We start from the raw sequence: 16565 nt of genomic DNA on the forward strand, positions 1-16565 counted from the left end.
GCAGTGATCAGTTTCCATTTCCAGCAGATGCAGTCAGCAGATGCAACTTGCATACCAAATAGACCAATTGACTAACTGGAACGGTATCCCAGCCTGAATGATGCTGGAGATTATGGTTGGCCCCAATAACAACAAAATATCTGACGACCGAGAGTAGTCTGTTCTTTCAACTAATCGATTGGTGTATTTTTCCATAAGATCTGCATCTGATGGTCAGTCTGGTGGGAGGGAGGGAAGTGGTTGCCTCACCATCTATCCGCTCTCTCGCCCTCTGAGAATGATGGGGACACAATCTTCCAGCAATCCCGAGTCGCACAAAATATTCCTTGATATTAAAAAGACTAAAGCCACCAATAATAACACACAAGCCTATCTATTCACTTTGTAGCGTGATGGGATAGGCTGGGCTGGAGAGGGCGTTTTATAGTTTGTAAATTTGCTGAATAAAGTGCTGAACTGTTCTGAATAGAATAGCCCTTTCCTCTATTTGTTGACAGTCGCTCTCTCGTCATTGTTTAGAAATGTCCTTCAGTAACCTATCAAGTTGTGAAAGCTGCTGACACAAGCTCTGGCCAGCGGTAGGCTGCACTTGATTTACTCTCTGGACCTGCCTGGTAGGCAGAGTTTAACTTCTGACACATGAGATGGCTGGATCGAACATTTTGACTACCAGGTGCACAGCTGAATCAAGTGCGCTACTGCAAACGGCGCCATCTGCGGCCACTGCAATGGGTTAGTCCACGGAAACAGGCGTGAATCAGACGGGTGTCTCATACTCCATGAAAATCAATTTGCGACAGCTCGATTAACGAGATCTCTGTCACCAACAGCATATTGACCAAACAGTGGACCATTCGGCTCAATGGGGTCAGCCTACTGGGGATACTCAGTAGTGGAATGGTTGGTTGTCTGGTTGTGGAGAGTCTGTGAAGGGGCGGTCACCTAATTGGCTTATGAGTGGAGTTTCTTTATTGATTGGCGAAGGGAAAAAGTCCTAGTTCTTTCTTTATTCCTTTTGGAAGTCCGGTAGGATAATTTCACCGACATTAACTGTGGGTGGTTGGTATTGGGGGGACACGCCCAGAAGAGATATGGGGCATGACAGAACTTGTGCGGCTAACCTCAGGTTAGTTAGTCATCATAGCCTATGACCTAGTTCCACTAAGCTGTTTTGGTTGTGGGGGACATAGCACAGCTCCACACACAGTTGAAGATGATCCCTGGGATGAACAGTAAAAGGGTTGCAGAGGAGGTGGAGCAGATCAAGTATGGTGCACAAAGACCACTATGTCACAGTCAATCCCCATCCACCATAAACGATCACATACAGCAAGTTGTATTATTCTAAGGTGCCTCTTGTTTGTCATAAATGTATACAGCAACTCCAGGGCAGAAAGTAATTTGGCAACTCCAAATGCAGTGAGCCAGTAGGTCGTTGGATTCAGGCAGACGGACTAGCAATGAATCAAAGCTCACTTCTAAATGATAAGAGGTGACTTAAGAGCACAGGTTATACCACAGTAGGGGCAAATTTGTTTCTAACTATTGTATCTGTTTTTACAGGTCTCTATTTCCAAAATGCTTCAAGATACACAAACAACAATTATTAGGATATGTCATTTTTACAGTATCAGAGCTTGCGTGAGTTTATGACACCACCCTTCCAGCCAAGAATTATTCTGCACTGTTTAAGAGGTTGTCACATCTATTTACCCACTTTTGCAGTAAAGCACTTTTTTGCAGATTGGCCACTAGCCGAATGTGTAGCAAGCAACGTGGGAGATCTCTCATCAATGCAAAATGGAATAAAAATGATGGAATTAAGTTAGTTAAATGAGAAGTAGTAAGTAGGCTGTTTAATCTGAATGGAGTTGTTGTAGACTAGGACAGTAAGTGCAGCAAAATATCCCAAATTATCATAGCTGGCTAACATAGTGAGGGATTGTGGAAATCCTTGGGCTGGCCACCTAAGCGTTTTTTATCCCCCCTTTGTCCAAAAGAAAGAAAACTCTTTCAGTGTAAACTTAAACCACTAAACAATCAGCTACAAAGTATGAAAGCTAATGGACCTATATTTTTCAATAATATATTATTTGTTAGTTCTCAATCACAAACATAAAAGCTGGACTGTCAAGGATAATTTAGAATTCTAAAAACAAATTTCATGTTTGAGCAAAAGAACACACAACATTTTTAGAATTGCAGAAAACTTTCCCAGAAAGTGCAAAAATATATCTTTGCTCCATGGAGAAATGTGTAGAATTGCAGAAAATGTACTTAAACTGCCAAGATGGAGTCCTGTCACTAGTTAACTACACATGGTTGATGATATTACTAGATATTAGCTAGCGTGTCCTGCATTGCATATATCTGACTGAGCATACAAGTATCTAAGTATCTGACTGAGCGTTGGTTGGCAGAAGCAGGTGTGTAAACATTCATTCAAACAGCACTTTTGTGCGTTTTGCCAGCAGCTCTTCATTGTGCGTCAAGCATTGCGCTGTTTGACTTCAAGCCTATCAACTCCCGAGGTGAGGCTGGTGTAACCGAAGTGAAATGGCAGGCTAGTTAGCGCGCGCTAATAGCGTTTCAAATGTCACTCGCTCTGAGCCTTCTAGTAGTTGTTCCCCTTGTTCTGCATGGGTAACGCTGCTTCAATGTGGTGGCTGTTGTGTTGCTGGTTCGAGCCCAGGGAGGAGCAAGGAGAGGGACGTAGACTGTACTGTTACATTGGCAACACTAAAGTGCCTAAAAGAACTAGAGGTCGACCGATTAATCGGAATGGACGATTAATTAGGGCCGATTTCATGTTTTCATAACACTGTATTTTTGGGCGCCGATTTACGATTATTAAAAAATATATATTTTTTATACCTTATTTAACTAGGCAAGTCAGTTAAGAACAAATTCTTATTTTCAACAATGACTGCCTAGGAACTGTGGGTTAACTGCCTTGTTCAGGGGCAGAACGACAGATTTTCACCTTGTCAGCTCAGGGGTTTCAATGTTGCAACCGCACAGTTAACTAGTCCAACTCTCTAACCATTGCACTCCACGAGTAGCCTGCCTGTTACACGAATGCAGTAGAAGCCAAGGTAAATTGCTAGCTAGCATTAAACTTAACTTATAAAAAACAATCATTCATAATCACTAGTTATAACTACTAATCCAGTTTAGCAGGCAATATTAACCAGGTGAAATTGTAATTTCTCTTGCGTTCATTGCACGCAGAGTCAGGGTATATGCAACAGTTTGGGCTGCCTGGCTCATTGCGAACTAATTTGCCAGAATTTTACGTAATTATGACATACATTGAAGGTTGTGCAATGTAACAAGAATATTTAGACTTAGGGATGCCACCGAATGGTTCCGTATTTCACTGAAATAATAAATGTTTTGTTTTCGAAATTATAGTTTCCAGATTCGATCATATTAATGACCAAAGGCTCGTATTTCTGTGTGTTATGTTATAATTAAGTCTGATTTGGTAGAGCAGTTTGACTGAGCAGCAGCAGCAGGCCCATAATCATTCATTTAAACAGCACTTTCGTGCGTTTTGCCAGCAGCTCTTTGCAAGCACAGTACTGTTTGACTTCAAGCCTATCAGCCTAATGGCTGGTGTAACCAATGTGAAATGGCTAGCTAGTTAGCTGGGTCTGCGCTAATATTGTTTCAAACGTCACTCGCTTTTAGATTTGGAGTAGTTATTCCCCTTGCGCTGCAAGGGCCACGGCTTTTGTGGAGCGATGGGTAACGATGCTTTGAGTGTGGCTGTTGTCGACGTGTTCCTGGTTCGAGCCCAGGTAGGGGCGAGGAGGGGGACGGAAGCTATACTGTTACACTGGCAATACTACTATAGTACCTATAAGAACATCCAATAGTCAATAGTCATGTATATGAAATACAAATGGTATAGAGAAATAGTCCTATAAATACTATATTAACTACAACCTAAAACCTCTTACCTTGGAATATTGAAGTCTCATGTTAAAAGGAACCACCAACTTTCATATGTTGTTTTTGCATTATTTAAACCAAATTGAACATGTTTCATTATTTACTTGAGGCTAAATTGGTTTTGATGAATTATATTAAGTTAAAATAAGTGTTCAACAACAATTTGCGCCAAATTCAAAAAACAAATAACGAAAGCAGTGGGAGGATTCATAGCCAAAGATTTGTAGCCCTATTCGGTGGTTACGGACTCTGGATTTCGTCACCTGATGAATTTTGGTCAAATAAAGATCATTGTTTTAAAGGGTGATGTGTTTTTTTTTATTTAAAAAAAATGTAATATAAGGATACCCAAACCGTGGTACATACTGAACCGTGGGCTCACTGTACCGTTGCATCCCTATTGGGGAATCATTCAATATTCCCTTTCTTATTTTGTTCAGTGAAATCATCCCTTGTGAAGCGTCAACTCATTTAATTAAAGTTCAATTCGTAACAATTGTTTCTTTTTTTCTATTGGAATAATATAATAATTTGCAATTGTCTACTTACGATAAAGTAAAATTATGTTTCTGTCTCCATATGATATGGTAAATATATCCAATGCAAAAAACATCTACATTTAAATGGTATTAATATTAATTTGCATATATTTCCGTTAATTCCCATATTCCCGTTAATTCCCACGGAAAGTTTCCACCTCGGGAATATTCCCCAAAATGTGCAAGCCTATCCTTGACTCGTCTCTCAAAGCACTTCATGGTGACAGAAGTGAGTGCTACGGGGCGATAGTCATTTCGTTCAGTTACCTTAGCTTTCTTGGGAACAGGAACAATGGTGGCCATCTTGAAGCATGTTGGGACAGCAGACTGGGATAGGGATTGATTGAATATGTCCGTAAACACATCAGCCAGCTGGTCTGCACATGCTCTGAGGGCGCGGCTTGGAATGCTGTCTGGTCCGGCAGCCTAGAGAGGGTTAACACGTTTAAATGTTCGCTCTCCTCCTACGGCGTTGTTTTGGGTCGGCCTCTTGAATCAATTCAAATGCCCTGTGAGGAGCAGACAAACGATCCGCATTCAGAGCGCACTCTGGACGCTCTGGGCGAGGGGTAGTGTCGATTCGAGTGTTCTGTCCTAACAGCAGTCAAGCACCCAAGCTAACTGGCTAGCTTGCAAGCTACTTCCAGACATAGAATGAGCTGTTCTCATTTGACTATTTTACTCGCCCTAGGAGAGCTGGTTGGGCTGTTATTTTTTCCAGAGCGTTGGTTACTGCAACTATGCTGCTGGCAACATTTTTTTTTTATTACTCATTAAATGCCAACATTTACTGACACCGGCCATATTCAACGGGTATTGAGCATTGGTCAATTCGTCAGTTATTCTGCGCTCTGACACACACAGACGAAAGTGCTCTGAAATCAGACTGGATAGCCAGAGCGAATTTACCAGCTACATCAATTGACCGTTGTCTCAGTGACATCATGAACATTCTATTGAAATGGAGTCTTTTGTTAAGACATGTAGCTAGCTAGCTAAACAATGAACCATAATCCCAACTCATGACGTTACAACCCTGCATGAATCTGCAGGTAGCGAACCAACCAGGTTCAATGTTAGCTAGCTAACATTTAGGCTATAACCAGCAAAGCACATGGCTCTCAGATATTAATAATATTACTACACAAATCATACACGTAACGCTAGCGAGCCAGCCAGCTAACTTTAGCTAGCTAACAGTACACATTAACTTAAAATGAAAACGACTTCCTGACAAAATTAGAAATGTGTAATATCTGAAAATGACGCTTCTCCCTTTATCAAGGATGCCATGGTTGCTCTTAATTTGAAGATGTAATCCAGAGATAGGTGTTTTCTCCATCCCTAAGGATCATACTCTAATTCCACTGATTTCAAAACTCTGTCCTCCAGAAAGTGGAGAGCAGCACTTATGCATTTCCACTACATGATATCTTTCCAAGAAAAGCTGTGTTAAAAAGGATTACCTACTACACACATGACCAGCTCAAATAGACCACATGGTAGACCAATCCGAACTCATCTCTCTTGGCTGCCGAGTGGCGCAGCGGTCTAAGGCACTGCATCTGTGCTAGAGGCGTCACTACAGTCCCTGGTTCGATCCTGGGCTGTATCACATCTGGCCGTGATTGGAGTCACATAGAGAGATGCACAATTGGCCCAGTGTAGTCCGGGCTAAGGTTTGGCTGGGGTAGGCAGTCATTGTATTTAAAAAATTTGTCCTGAACTGACTTGCCTAGTTAAATAAAGGTAAAATAAAATAATTGGTCTGATGTGGTCATCAGCCCCCCCCCCCCCCGTGACATGCCGTACCTGGATCACCTGTTGAGATGTGCCTTTTGTTAAGAAAATTGGTGTTAAATGAGGTGGAAAGAAGACTGGAGTAGGACTTAGGAAAATAACACTATGGCCACAGAGGTCCGATTACTAAATTCTGATATGTAATCCTATGACTGTCCTTGCTCTGTTAGTTTTAAATGACTCCAGGAATGTGCATCGATGGTAAGCCCAGATGAATCTACTCTCCCAGCCCTCCTATTATTTAACCCATATGCAAACACTGGGTGCATCTGGACTCCTGTTTGGCACGGCCGCGTACACACACACTGCTCTGGCATGTTGGAAGCCCAATGTCTTGCAGCAGGTGTCTTTGGTTGCTGGAAGTCCTTGGTTGATCCCTGGGGACAGAGTGAAGTGTGTGTGTGTGTGTGTGTATAGAGGAGTCAGTGGGTACGGAAGAGTGGGGGGTGTATACAGCGGTGGCCACTTTCTATGGTCTCTGCATTGAGCCAGATGGGCAGTAAGATGGGCAGTAAGGGGCCTGTGCCCTCCATGTGGCTCTTTGTGTGTGCTCCCCCTCTCCATGTGTCTCTTTCTCTCTCACTGAAAGGCTTTGGCCAGTATTTCTCCTATTAGTGAAAGCGATCCACCAATGCCCCTCCACCCAATCAACTGACACACACACACACACACACACACACACACACACACACACACACACACACACACACACACACACACACACACACACACACACACACACACGTGGGGGAATGTCTTTGAATCAGTTGATGGATGGAGAGACTGCTGATGTTTAGGGGACCCATTTCTCCCTGCACTCTATTGGCTTTAGTTCTCGGGGTCAACTTCCCCCGCCCGACCCCCCTCTCTAATCCTATTAAAATCCCCTCTGAAAAGCTTTAGAGGGACAAAGCTGCGCCAGCCAGGGTAATCTGGGAAGGCATACCCCCTCCCAGCATTCAGCCAGGGTAATCTGGGAAGGCGTAACCCTCCCCACATTCAGCCAGGGTAATCTGGGAAGGCATACCCCCTCCCAGCATTCAGCCAGGGTAATCTGGGAAGGCGTACCCCCTCCCCGCATCCAGCCAGGGTAATCTGGGAAGGCGTGCCCCCTCCCCGCATCCAGCCAGGGTAATCTGGGACGGCGTGCCCCCTCCCCGCATCCAGCCAGGGTAATCTGGGACGGCGTGCCCCCTCCCTGCATTCTTCCTTTGTTTTTAATTGTTTGTCTTTGTTTCTTCCACTTTAAAGGAAGTGTGGAAGTGCTTTGAGAGCTTGGTTAGTTTTTATTGTCTGTGCTAATGGATTCAGTAATATCACTCTTACTCTACCGGACTCGACATTAATGCTTGTCCTTTTGTCTGGGAAAAGTATAACAATTAGATGGACAATTTAAATCTATATTCCTCTTGTCCAAATGGACAAAATAATTCACACACAAATCACAAAATCCAACAAGTACTCTTGATAAGAGGCCAACAATGGAATAATATTCAAATCTAGTTTTCATGTAGGCCTACATAAATTAAAAAGCCTACAGGTCAAAGTGTGGGTAATATGCATGTCCAAACCCATGCTGACATGGAGGTGCCAGAAAATGTAGCCAAACTTTAAATGGAGGCTAAAGGCCAGTCATGTTTGACAAATATAATGAACATTAACATATAACGAACATTAACCATAACGTATGGTTAGTTTAGATCAAATGGTCACAAGACCTGAGAGTGAAGGACAGTGCCTGTTGCTAACCGCACATCACCCACCTTGAATCTGAGCTGGAGGTGGTCAGCATTTTAAAACATCAACTTAAAGCTGCGATATTTAACTTATTTTGGGCGAACTGACCAAATTCACATTGACAGATTTATAAATCACATTTCTTTCTTGTTGAAAGCAAGTCTAAGAAGTGGTAGATTTGTTCTATGTGTGCTATTTCTATGCTTCCCATGCTTAAGTTTTAGTTTTACTTTCGGTTTTGTACACCATCTGAAACTGCAATATTTTTGGTTATTGAAAAGAGATTTCATAGCGGTTTTGTCACAAACTGAAATTAGGTGAACTATTCTAATTTTAACAAACAGGAAGTGGCGGAGAAATTTCTGCATAATGCATCTGTAATTGTTGAAGCATACCTTATCTTGTTTCAAAGTAGCCAGAATATGACCATAGATATAAATGTTGACGGAATTATTTTATAAATGGTTCCGTATTTCACTGAAAGAATCAACGTTTTGTATTCAAAATGATTGTTTTCGGATTTGACCATATTAATGACCCGAGGCTTGTATTTCTGTGTAATTATAATTAAGTCTGATTTGATAGAGCAGTCTGACTGAGAGGGGGTAGGCAGCAGCAGGCTCCTAAGCATTCATTCAAACAGCACTATACAGCGTTTGCCGGCAGCTCTTCGCAATGCTTGAAGCACAGCGCTGTTTATGACTTCAAGCCTATCAACTCCTGAGATTAGGCTGGCAATATAAAGTGCCTATTTGAACATCTAATAGTCAAATGTCTATGAAATAGAAATGGTATAGAGAGAATTAGTACTATAATAACTACAACCTAAAACCTCTTAATAATTATCTGGGAATATTGAAGACTCGTGTTAAAAGAACCACCAGTTTTCATATGTTCTCATGTTCTGAGCAAGGAACTTAAACGTTAGCTTTTTTACATGGCACATATTGCACTTTTACTTTCTTCTCTAACACATTTTTAATAATTTAAACCAAGATGTTTCATTATTTATTTGAGACTAAATAGATTTTATTTGTGTGTTCTATTAAGTTAAAATAAGTGTTAATTCTGTATTGTTGTAATTGTCATTATTTTATATTGATTAAAATCGGCCGATTTATTTATATATTGGCTTTTTTTTGGTCCTCCAATAATCGCTATTGGCGTTGATAAATCATAATTGGTCGACTTCTTCTAGTTTGTGCCCATAGGCGGCATTGTTGCTGGTGATGTAAGGCAGGTCCTCACAAGACAACAGGCCGACAAGCCCTCAGGCCTGCCTCTCTCAGCCTATTGCGGACAGTCTGAGCACTGATGGAGGGATTGTGCGTTTCTGGTGTAATTCGGGCTGTCGTTGTTGCCACCCTGTACCTGTCCCGCAGGTGTGATGTTCGGATGTACCGATCCTGTGCAGGTGTTGTTACACGTGATCTACCACTGCGAGGACGATCAGCGGTCCATCCGGTCTCCCTGTAGCGTTGTCTTAGGCATCTCACAGTACAGACATTGCAATTTATTGCCCTGGCCACATCTGCAGTCCTCACATCTGCAGTCCTAAGGCATGTTCACGCAGATGAGCACGGACCCTGGGCATCTTTCTTTTGGTGTTTTTCAGAGTCTGTAGAAAGGCCTCTTTAGTGTCCTAAGTTTTCATAACTGTGACCTTAATTGCCTACCATCTGTAAGCTGTTAGTGTCTTAATGACTGTTCCACAGGTGCATGTTCATTAATTGTTTATGGTTCATTGAACAAGCATGGGAAACGGTGTTTAAACCCTTTACAATGAAGATCTGTGAAGTTATTTTCAATTTTTTTTTTTTGAAAGACAGGGTCCTGAAAAGGGACGTTTCTTTTTTTGCTGAGTTTAGTTCCTGGCTGGCCTTACAAAATGACTGTGCGCATTGGCTCTAGTTGTTTTTAAAAGAATAGCCTGAAATGTTATTTTTTCAGCTCTTATTTACTCCAGGCATACAACACAGTTTATAGGCCTAGTGTTTTAGTTCTTTGTATTCTTAACATTTTCAGGTCACTGCTCTTTTTCTTTTACACACCAGAGGGCAAGTGAGCTGGGGTGGCTTTGTGATCTTTAAGTTAACCTTTTGAACTATGACTTAGTGCCGTATGGCTGCCCACCACCAAGCAGATGTACTTCACGAGTTAGAACAGCCATAAACACCGCCTATTTCTACAATTTATATTCTTAAAATCTGGTATTAAACCTAACCCTAACCACACTGCTAACCTTAAATAAATAAACCGTAAATAAAATAAGAAAATCATTTCATGAATTTTTATGATATAGCTAAATGTAACTTTTTGGCTGTGGTAACTAGTGAAAGGCCTAAGTGGTTATGTCCTTTCTTCTGAAATGTGCACTTGTTCACTTCACTCTCCTTCGCGGATTTAACAGCATAGGATTCTAAGAATCGGCTGGAGGGAGTTAATTTTGTCAATGATTGTTATATTTCCCAATTGTTAAATCCATTCAAGAAAGTGTGGAAGCAGAAGGGTTGGGAGACAACCCTACGGAGGGGTACTATTTGCTCTCTTCAGGCTGAGAACCAGCATGAGGTTTACCTAGTAGTGGAATGCGAATCCCCTTATTCAGGGCTCCAGACTAACATTTGCTCAGGGACAGTCAATTCTAATACATTTGAGGTGTCTTCTAATGTAATTCACTATGCCTTATTCAGGGCTCCAGACTAACATTTGCTCAGGGTCAGACAATTCTAATACATTTGAGGTGTCTTCTAATGTAATTCACTATGCCTTATTCAGGGCTCCAGACTAACATTTGCTCAGGGTCAGACAACTATAATACATTTGAGCTATCTTCTAATGTAATTCACTATGCTTTATTAAAAGGTTTACTAGGATGTAACACATTTATTGAATACCATCTAACATGTCCAAGCAGGAATGCATGATTCAAATTATTTTGATATGCATCCTAATCCAGTGATTGTCATGAATTTTGGACAAATAGTCATTTTTCTTTTGTTATTTTACTGTCAAAATAGGGCTTTTTCTGTTCAATGTAGATACATTTTTCTTTATGTGCACTAATAAGGCTTTTAAATACTGAACGAGTGAAATTGTGCATCGGCCATTGCAAGGGTACTTGGTCTCCCTTGTACATAATTTAAAAAACTTTTTTTTTTTTTTGGACATTACATTTAATCAAGGCCCAGAGGGGTATATGGCCAATATACTATGGCTAAGAGTTGTTCTAAGGTGTAACGTGGAATGCCTGGGCCATATTCCATAAACCCTGAGGTGCCTTATTGGTTACCAAAGTAATTAGAACAGCAAACTATTAGTTTTGCATCATACCCATATTGTCATATACCCACCACATCTTTCAGCATTCAGGGCTTGAAACACCTGGTTTATAATTAGAGTTAGCGATCTAGCTAATGTGTTTTGAGTTTCCACTTCCTCAGGTGGTGAATTGGCACCAATTTGAATTAGGCCTATCGTGACTGTAAAAAAGTGCTTTGAGCATAGCAATGATCGTTAAGAAATAAACATTATACCTACAGAAAGCTGAGACCCTCTTAATGTGGATGATTAGTTGCATCCCAATTTGCAACTCATAGCTTGATATTTTATTATTTATTATTTTACCCCCTTTTTCTCCCCAATTTCATGGTATCCAATTGTTAGTAGTTACTATCTTGTCTCATCGCTACAACTCACTGCGATGCAGTGCCCTAGACTACTGCGCCACCCGGATGGCCATAGTTTGCCATTTGTCTACTACCCAGAGTCAGATGATCTCATGGATACCATTTGTATGTCTCTGTGTGCAGTTTTAAGGTAGTTTCGTGAGCCATTGCTAGCTAGCATTAGCACAATGACTGGAAGTCTATGGGAGCAGCTAGCATTATACTAATTGCCAAACTTTTGCACTATCCCTTTAAGTGGCGAGCAAACCCCACTACATGAGAATAGATTGGCTGGATAGTTGGATAGGCCTACACCTGGATTGGATAAATAGGAAATCATCAACTTTCAGATTTTTTTGTCTCTGACCACACCCCTCATTTCCTCCATAGGACGTTTTCTGTTGAAGACACTAGATTTGTTTCCATAGAATCCCTACCAAACAACTCTACTCTTGTCCCGCAGGCAGGCCAATCCCTCAAAATATGGTTTGGTGCATCAGAACTGCGAGTTGGAAGAGTTGTGGGACAAGCGCAGCAAGGAAGAGGAAGCTCTGCACAGCACGTCTCCCCCCTGCACCCCCCGGCAGATGAAACGCATGTCGGGGAAACACCAGAAGAACCGCCAAGGTCAGGGAAGGTCGGCTAGACGCTCTCCTAACAAGGGTAAGTTAGGGGGGTAAGATGTAGTGAGACGTAGAGAGGACAGGGGAGTAGTGTGGTAAACACATCAGGCAAACGCCAGAGGAACAGCCAGGGCAAGTCATCTGGACGCTCTCATAACAAGGGTAAGAGAGAAATGAACATTAGATAAACCCACTCTACCTGTTAGGGTAACTGCAACAAACATAGTGGCCCACATTTGGAATGAGCCAGTTGCAGTGAATAAAGGAACCATAACATGTGGATTTTCTTGACGGGTAAAGGTTCTATAATTAGTATTGATTTTCCACTCTCTCTGGATCTCAGCAGACAAGCAGATGTCCCCCTCCAGCCCATCCCAGCCCCAGCCCAACCCCAACAGGCTAAGAGAAGGGGCCGAGCGAGACCAAGACAAAGGCCCCCACCTCCAGCCCCCGGAGGCCGAGCAACATAACTACAAGTTGGGCAAGAAACAGACCGACCCTTCTGAGGGGATCCAAATAAACAAACAAGAAAAGAAACAAAGCGAGGATCAACAACACAGCTACAAACAGGGTCAAAAACAACGTGCCACCCTGCGCTCCAGCGAGAGAGACCACAAGAAGACCTTCCACGGTTCCTTCATGCTGGACCCGCTCTCCAAGACCTCTAGCCCCTTCGGGGGAGGCTCAGCCCTCAACATGGACCCCAGGAAACCCTACCTGTCACTGGGCTGTGGCAGCGGCAAGCTCCTGGTCACTATGCCCCACCCCATGGCCCATCGCACCCACCGCCAGACTTCCCGTACAGACTGCCCCGCTGATAGACTCAAGTTCTTTGAGACGCTGAGGTTGTTATTGAAGCTGACATCCATGTCGTCCAAGAAGAAGGAGAAGGAGCAGCGCGGCCTGGAGAACACCGCCTTCATGGCCCAGAACAATGACGTATTTATTCACTGACTTATTATATTTGTTTATTCACTTATTTATGCATACTAGTGTATTTTTATCTTGCTCTCTCTCCAACACCCAGGTGGTGTGGCTGGAGCTCCAGGCGTGGCACGCGAGACGCTCCGTCAACGACCAGGACCTGTTCCTGTTCACAGCTCGTCAGGCCATCCCAGACATCATCCACGAGGTCCTCCATTTCAAGGTTAACTACCACAGCCTAAGCCCCAGCACCGTAGGCCTTGGGCAACCTGGCCTGCGGACGGGGGTAGGAGTGGGAGTACCAGGGGCATCTCCAGACCAGGGGGCCCAGAGGACTCTAGTGTTCACAGAGTCAGGCTGTGGAGGTCCAGGCCAGGTGCCCAAGCAGAGGTCTCCAACCCAGGGCTCAGAGACTGTTTCTGGGGAGGAAAGGGACTCTAACCAGCCTGCTGCTGGTGGAGCTCCAGAGACTAACCACGCTGTTTCAGTTGACCCATGGGGCTTCAGCGCCTACCCCTCCTCGGCGGTAGATGCAGCGGCCCCCCTGGGTTCCGGGGCGGGGTACAGGGAGCACCTCCAGCGCCAGCGGCTGGCCTTCGAGCAGGTCAAACGGGTGATGGAGCTGCTGGAGTCAGTGGAGGCTTTGTACCCGTCCCTGCAGACCCTCCAGAAGGACTATGAGAAGTACGCGGCCAGGGACTTCCAGGGCAGGGTGCAGGCACTCTGTCTCTGGCTCAACATCACACAGGTACGGTGGGGGATGGAGGAGGGTTTTACTGGATGCACATTCAAAGTAATTCTTCTCATTCTCATTCTCATTCACATTCTCTTAATGGCAAAGCAATCCCTTTTTTCTTTCTTCTGTGGTCCTAGGTGGCTCAGTTGATAAAGCAGGGTGCTTGCAACACCAGGATCATGGGGTTGACCATTACTTCAAAATGTAACCAATAGGTGTGAATTTTTTTTTGTATAAAAGCGTCTGGTAAGTGGCATGTATCTGTTATTATATTAGGATCTCAACCAGAAGCTGCGTGTCATGGCCACCGTCCTCGGCCTCCGGGACCTCTCCCGTATCGGCTGGCCTGTCTTCGAGATCCCCTCGCCACGCTGTTCCCGTGGCAATGACGACGAAGACGAGGATGGGGGGATATACTGTCCCACAGCCATCTACAGACCCTTTGTAGATAAGGCCTTGAAACAGATGGGTCTGAGGAAACTGATCCTGAGGCTACACAAGCTGATGGACCCCTCCCTCCAGAGGTCCCGGGCAGCCCTGCTCAGCCACATGCCTGCACAGGAGGTAAGAGAGCGAGAGCTGCCATATTGTTTTAATGTGGTTTTATACAAGAAAAGGTTACATATGAGTAGGCTTTGATGGGATCCAGATTGCCAAACCGGGATATTTGGTAATACTGGCTGGCACTGAACACGAGGCGCTTTTTTTCAAACCTAACTGATCTTCGGTTATCCAAAGGTTCGCAATGCTAACAAGTACATGTAAAATCACATAGAGAATGCTAACAAGCCCATTGCGTACATTTTCTAAAGTATTTGCAGGACAGACATCTCAGCTCATACAAGTAACTCAAAAATGCTAGTCAGTTTGCTGCACACACAAAACAAATATTACACAGCTAAGCTCTTGATTCGGGAGGGGATTCTCTGCTCTTACTAAGCGAAGCTTGATTTTGGAAGAAGCTGACCATTTAGCTAAAAAGCGACTAAATTAGCAAACCTAATGGACAACACTTAGGCTTCTACTTCCAGCTTATACACACTATATACATTTTACAATAGTTTTATTTTGTTTGGTGTTAATCCTGGCCTTCTGCTAACCTTCACTTCCCCCCATATATTTCTGATGTCCATCCAGTTTGATTTCTATTTGCCATATATTTTTTAACTGTGCTATTTCACAAAAGTTCTGAACCTATATACATATTACACACAGTACATTTTAGACAGATAGTTCAAATCAAATCAAATGTTATTTGTCACATACACATGGTTAGCAGATGTTAATGCGAGTGTAGCGAAATGCTTGTGCTTCCAGTTCCGACAATGCAGTAATAACCAACAAGTAATCTAACTAACAATTCCAAAACTACGGTCTTATACACAGTGTAAGGGGATAAAGAATATGTACATAAAGATATGAATGAGTGATGGTGCAGAGCAGCATAGGCAAGATACAGTAGATGATATCGAGTACGGTATATACATATGAGATGAGTATGTAAACAAAGTGGCATAGTTAAAGTGGCTAGTGATACATGTATTACATAAGAATGCAGTGGATGATAGAGTACAGTATGTACATATACATATGAGATTAATAATGTAGGGTATGTAAAAATTATATTAGGTAGCATTGTTTAATGTGGCTAGTGATATATTTTACATCCTTTCCTATCAATTCCCATTATTGAAGTGGCTGGAGTTGAGTCAGTGTGTTGGCAGCAGCCACTCAATGTTAGTGGTGGCTGTTTAACAGTCTGATGGCCTTGAGATAGAAGCTGTTTTTCAGTCTCTCGGTCCCAGCTTTGATGCACCTGTACTGACCTCACCTTCTGGATGATAGCGGGGTGAACAGGCAGTGGCTCGGGTGGGTGTTGTCCTTAATGATCTTTATGGCTTCATGTAACATCGGGTGGTGTAGGTGTCCTGGAGGGCAGGTAGTTTGCCCCCGGTGATACGTTGTGCAGACCTCACTACCCTCTGGAGAGCCTTACAGTTGTGGGCGGAGCAGTTGCCGTACTAGGCGGTGATACAGCCCACCAGGATGCTCTCGGTTGTGCATCTGTAGAAGTGTGTGTGTTTTTGGTGACAAGCCAAATTTCTTCAGCCTCCTGAGGTTGAAGAGGCGCTGCTGCGCCTTCTTCACGATGCTGTCTGTGTGAGTGGACCAATTTAGTTTGTCTGTGATGTGTATAACTTAATAATTAAGATATCTGGCAAACATTTATACTGAACAAAAATATAAACGCAACATGCAACAATTTCAAAGATTTTACTGAGTTACAGTTCATATAAGGAAATCAGCCAATTGAAATAAATTCATTAGGCCATAATCTGTGGATTTCATATGACTGGGAAGGGGCGCAGGCATGGGTGGGGAGCAGGCATGGGTGGGGAGCCAGGCCCAGCCAATCAGACTGAGTTTTTCCCCACAAAAGGGCTTCATTACAGACAGATACTCCTCAGCTTCATCAGCTGTCCGGGTGGCTGGTCTCAGACAATCCTGCAGGTGAAGAAGCCGGATGTGGAGGTCCTGGGCTGGCATGTTTACACGTGGTTTGCGGTTGTGAGGCCGGGTG

At 43.3% G+C, this 16565-nt stretch overlaps 1 protein-coding gene across 4 annotated transcripts in view; it reads left to right on the top strand.

Moving 5' to 3' along the window:
- The window catches only part of LOC135511858 (mitogen-activated protein kinase kinase kinase 4-like), a 76359-nt gene that overhangs the window by 21047 nt on the left and 38747 nt on the right, over nucleotides 1-16565 (top strand). For 3 of the 4 annotated variants that reach the window (XM_064933348.1, XM_064933350.1, XM_064933351.1), the window contains exons 2-5: nucleotides 12165-12364; nucleotides 12668-13263; nucleotides 13352-13996; nucleotides 14261-14548. In XM_064933348.1, coding sequence (XP_064789420.1) covers nucleotides 12165-12364; nucleotides 12668-13263; nucleotides 13352-13996; nucleotides 14261-14548 — 1729 coding nt within the window. The remainder of the gene's footprint in view (nucleotides 1-12164; nucleotides 12365-12667; nucleotides 13264-13351; nucleotides 13997-14260; nucleotides 14549-16565) is intronic. The other variant, XM_064933349.1, reaches the window with a different exon arrangement.

The sequence above is a fragment of the Oncorhynchus masou genome, chromosome 24 (assembly GCF_036934945.1).
Source record: "Oncorhynchus masou masou isolate Uvic2021 chromosome 24, UVic_Omas_1.1, whole genome shotgun sequence".
NCBI lineage: Eukaryota > Metazoa > Chordata > Actinopteri > Salmoniformes > Salmonidae > Oncorhynchus > Oncorhynchus masou.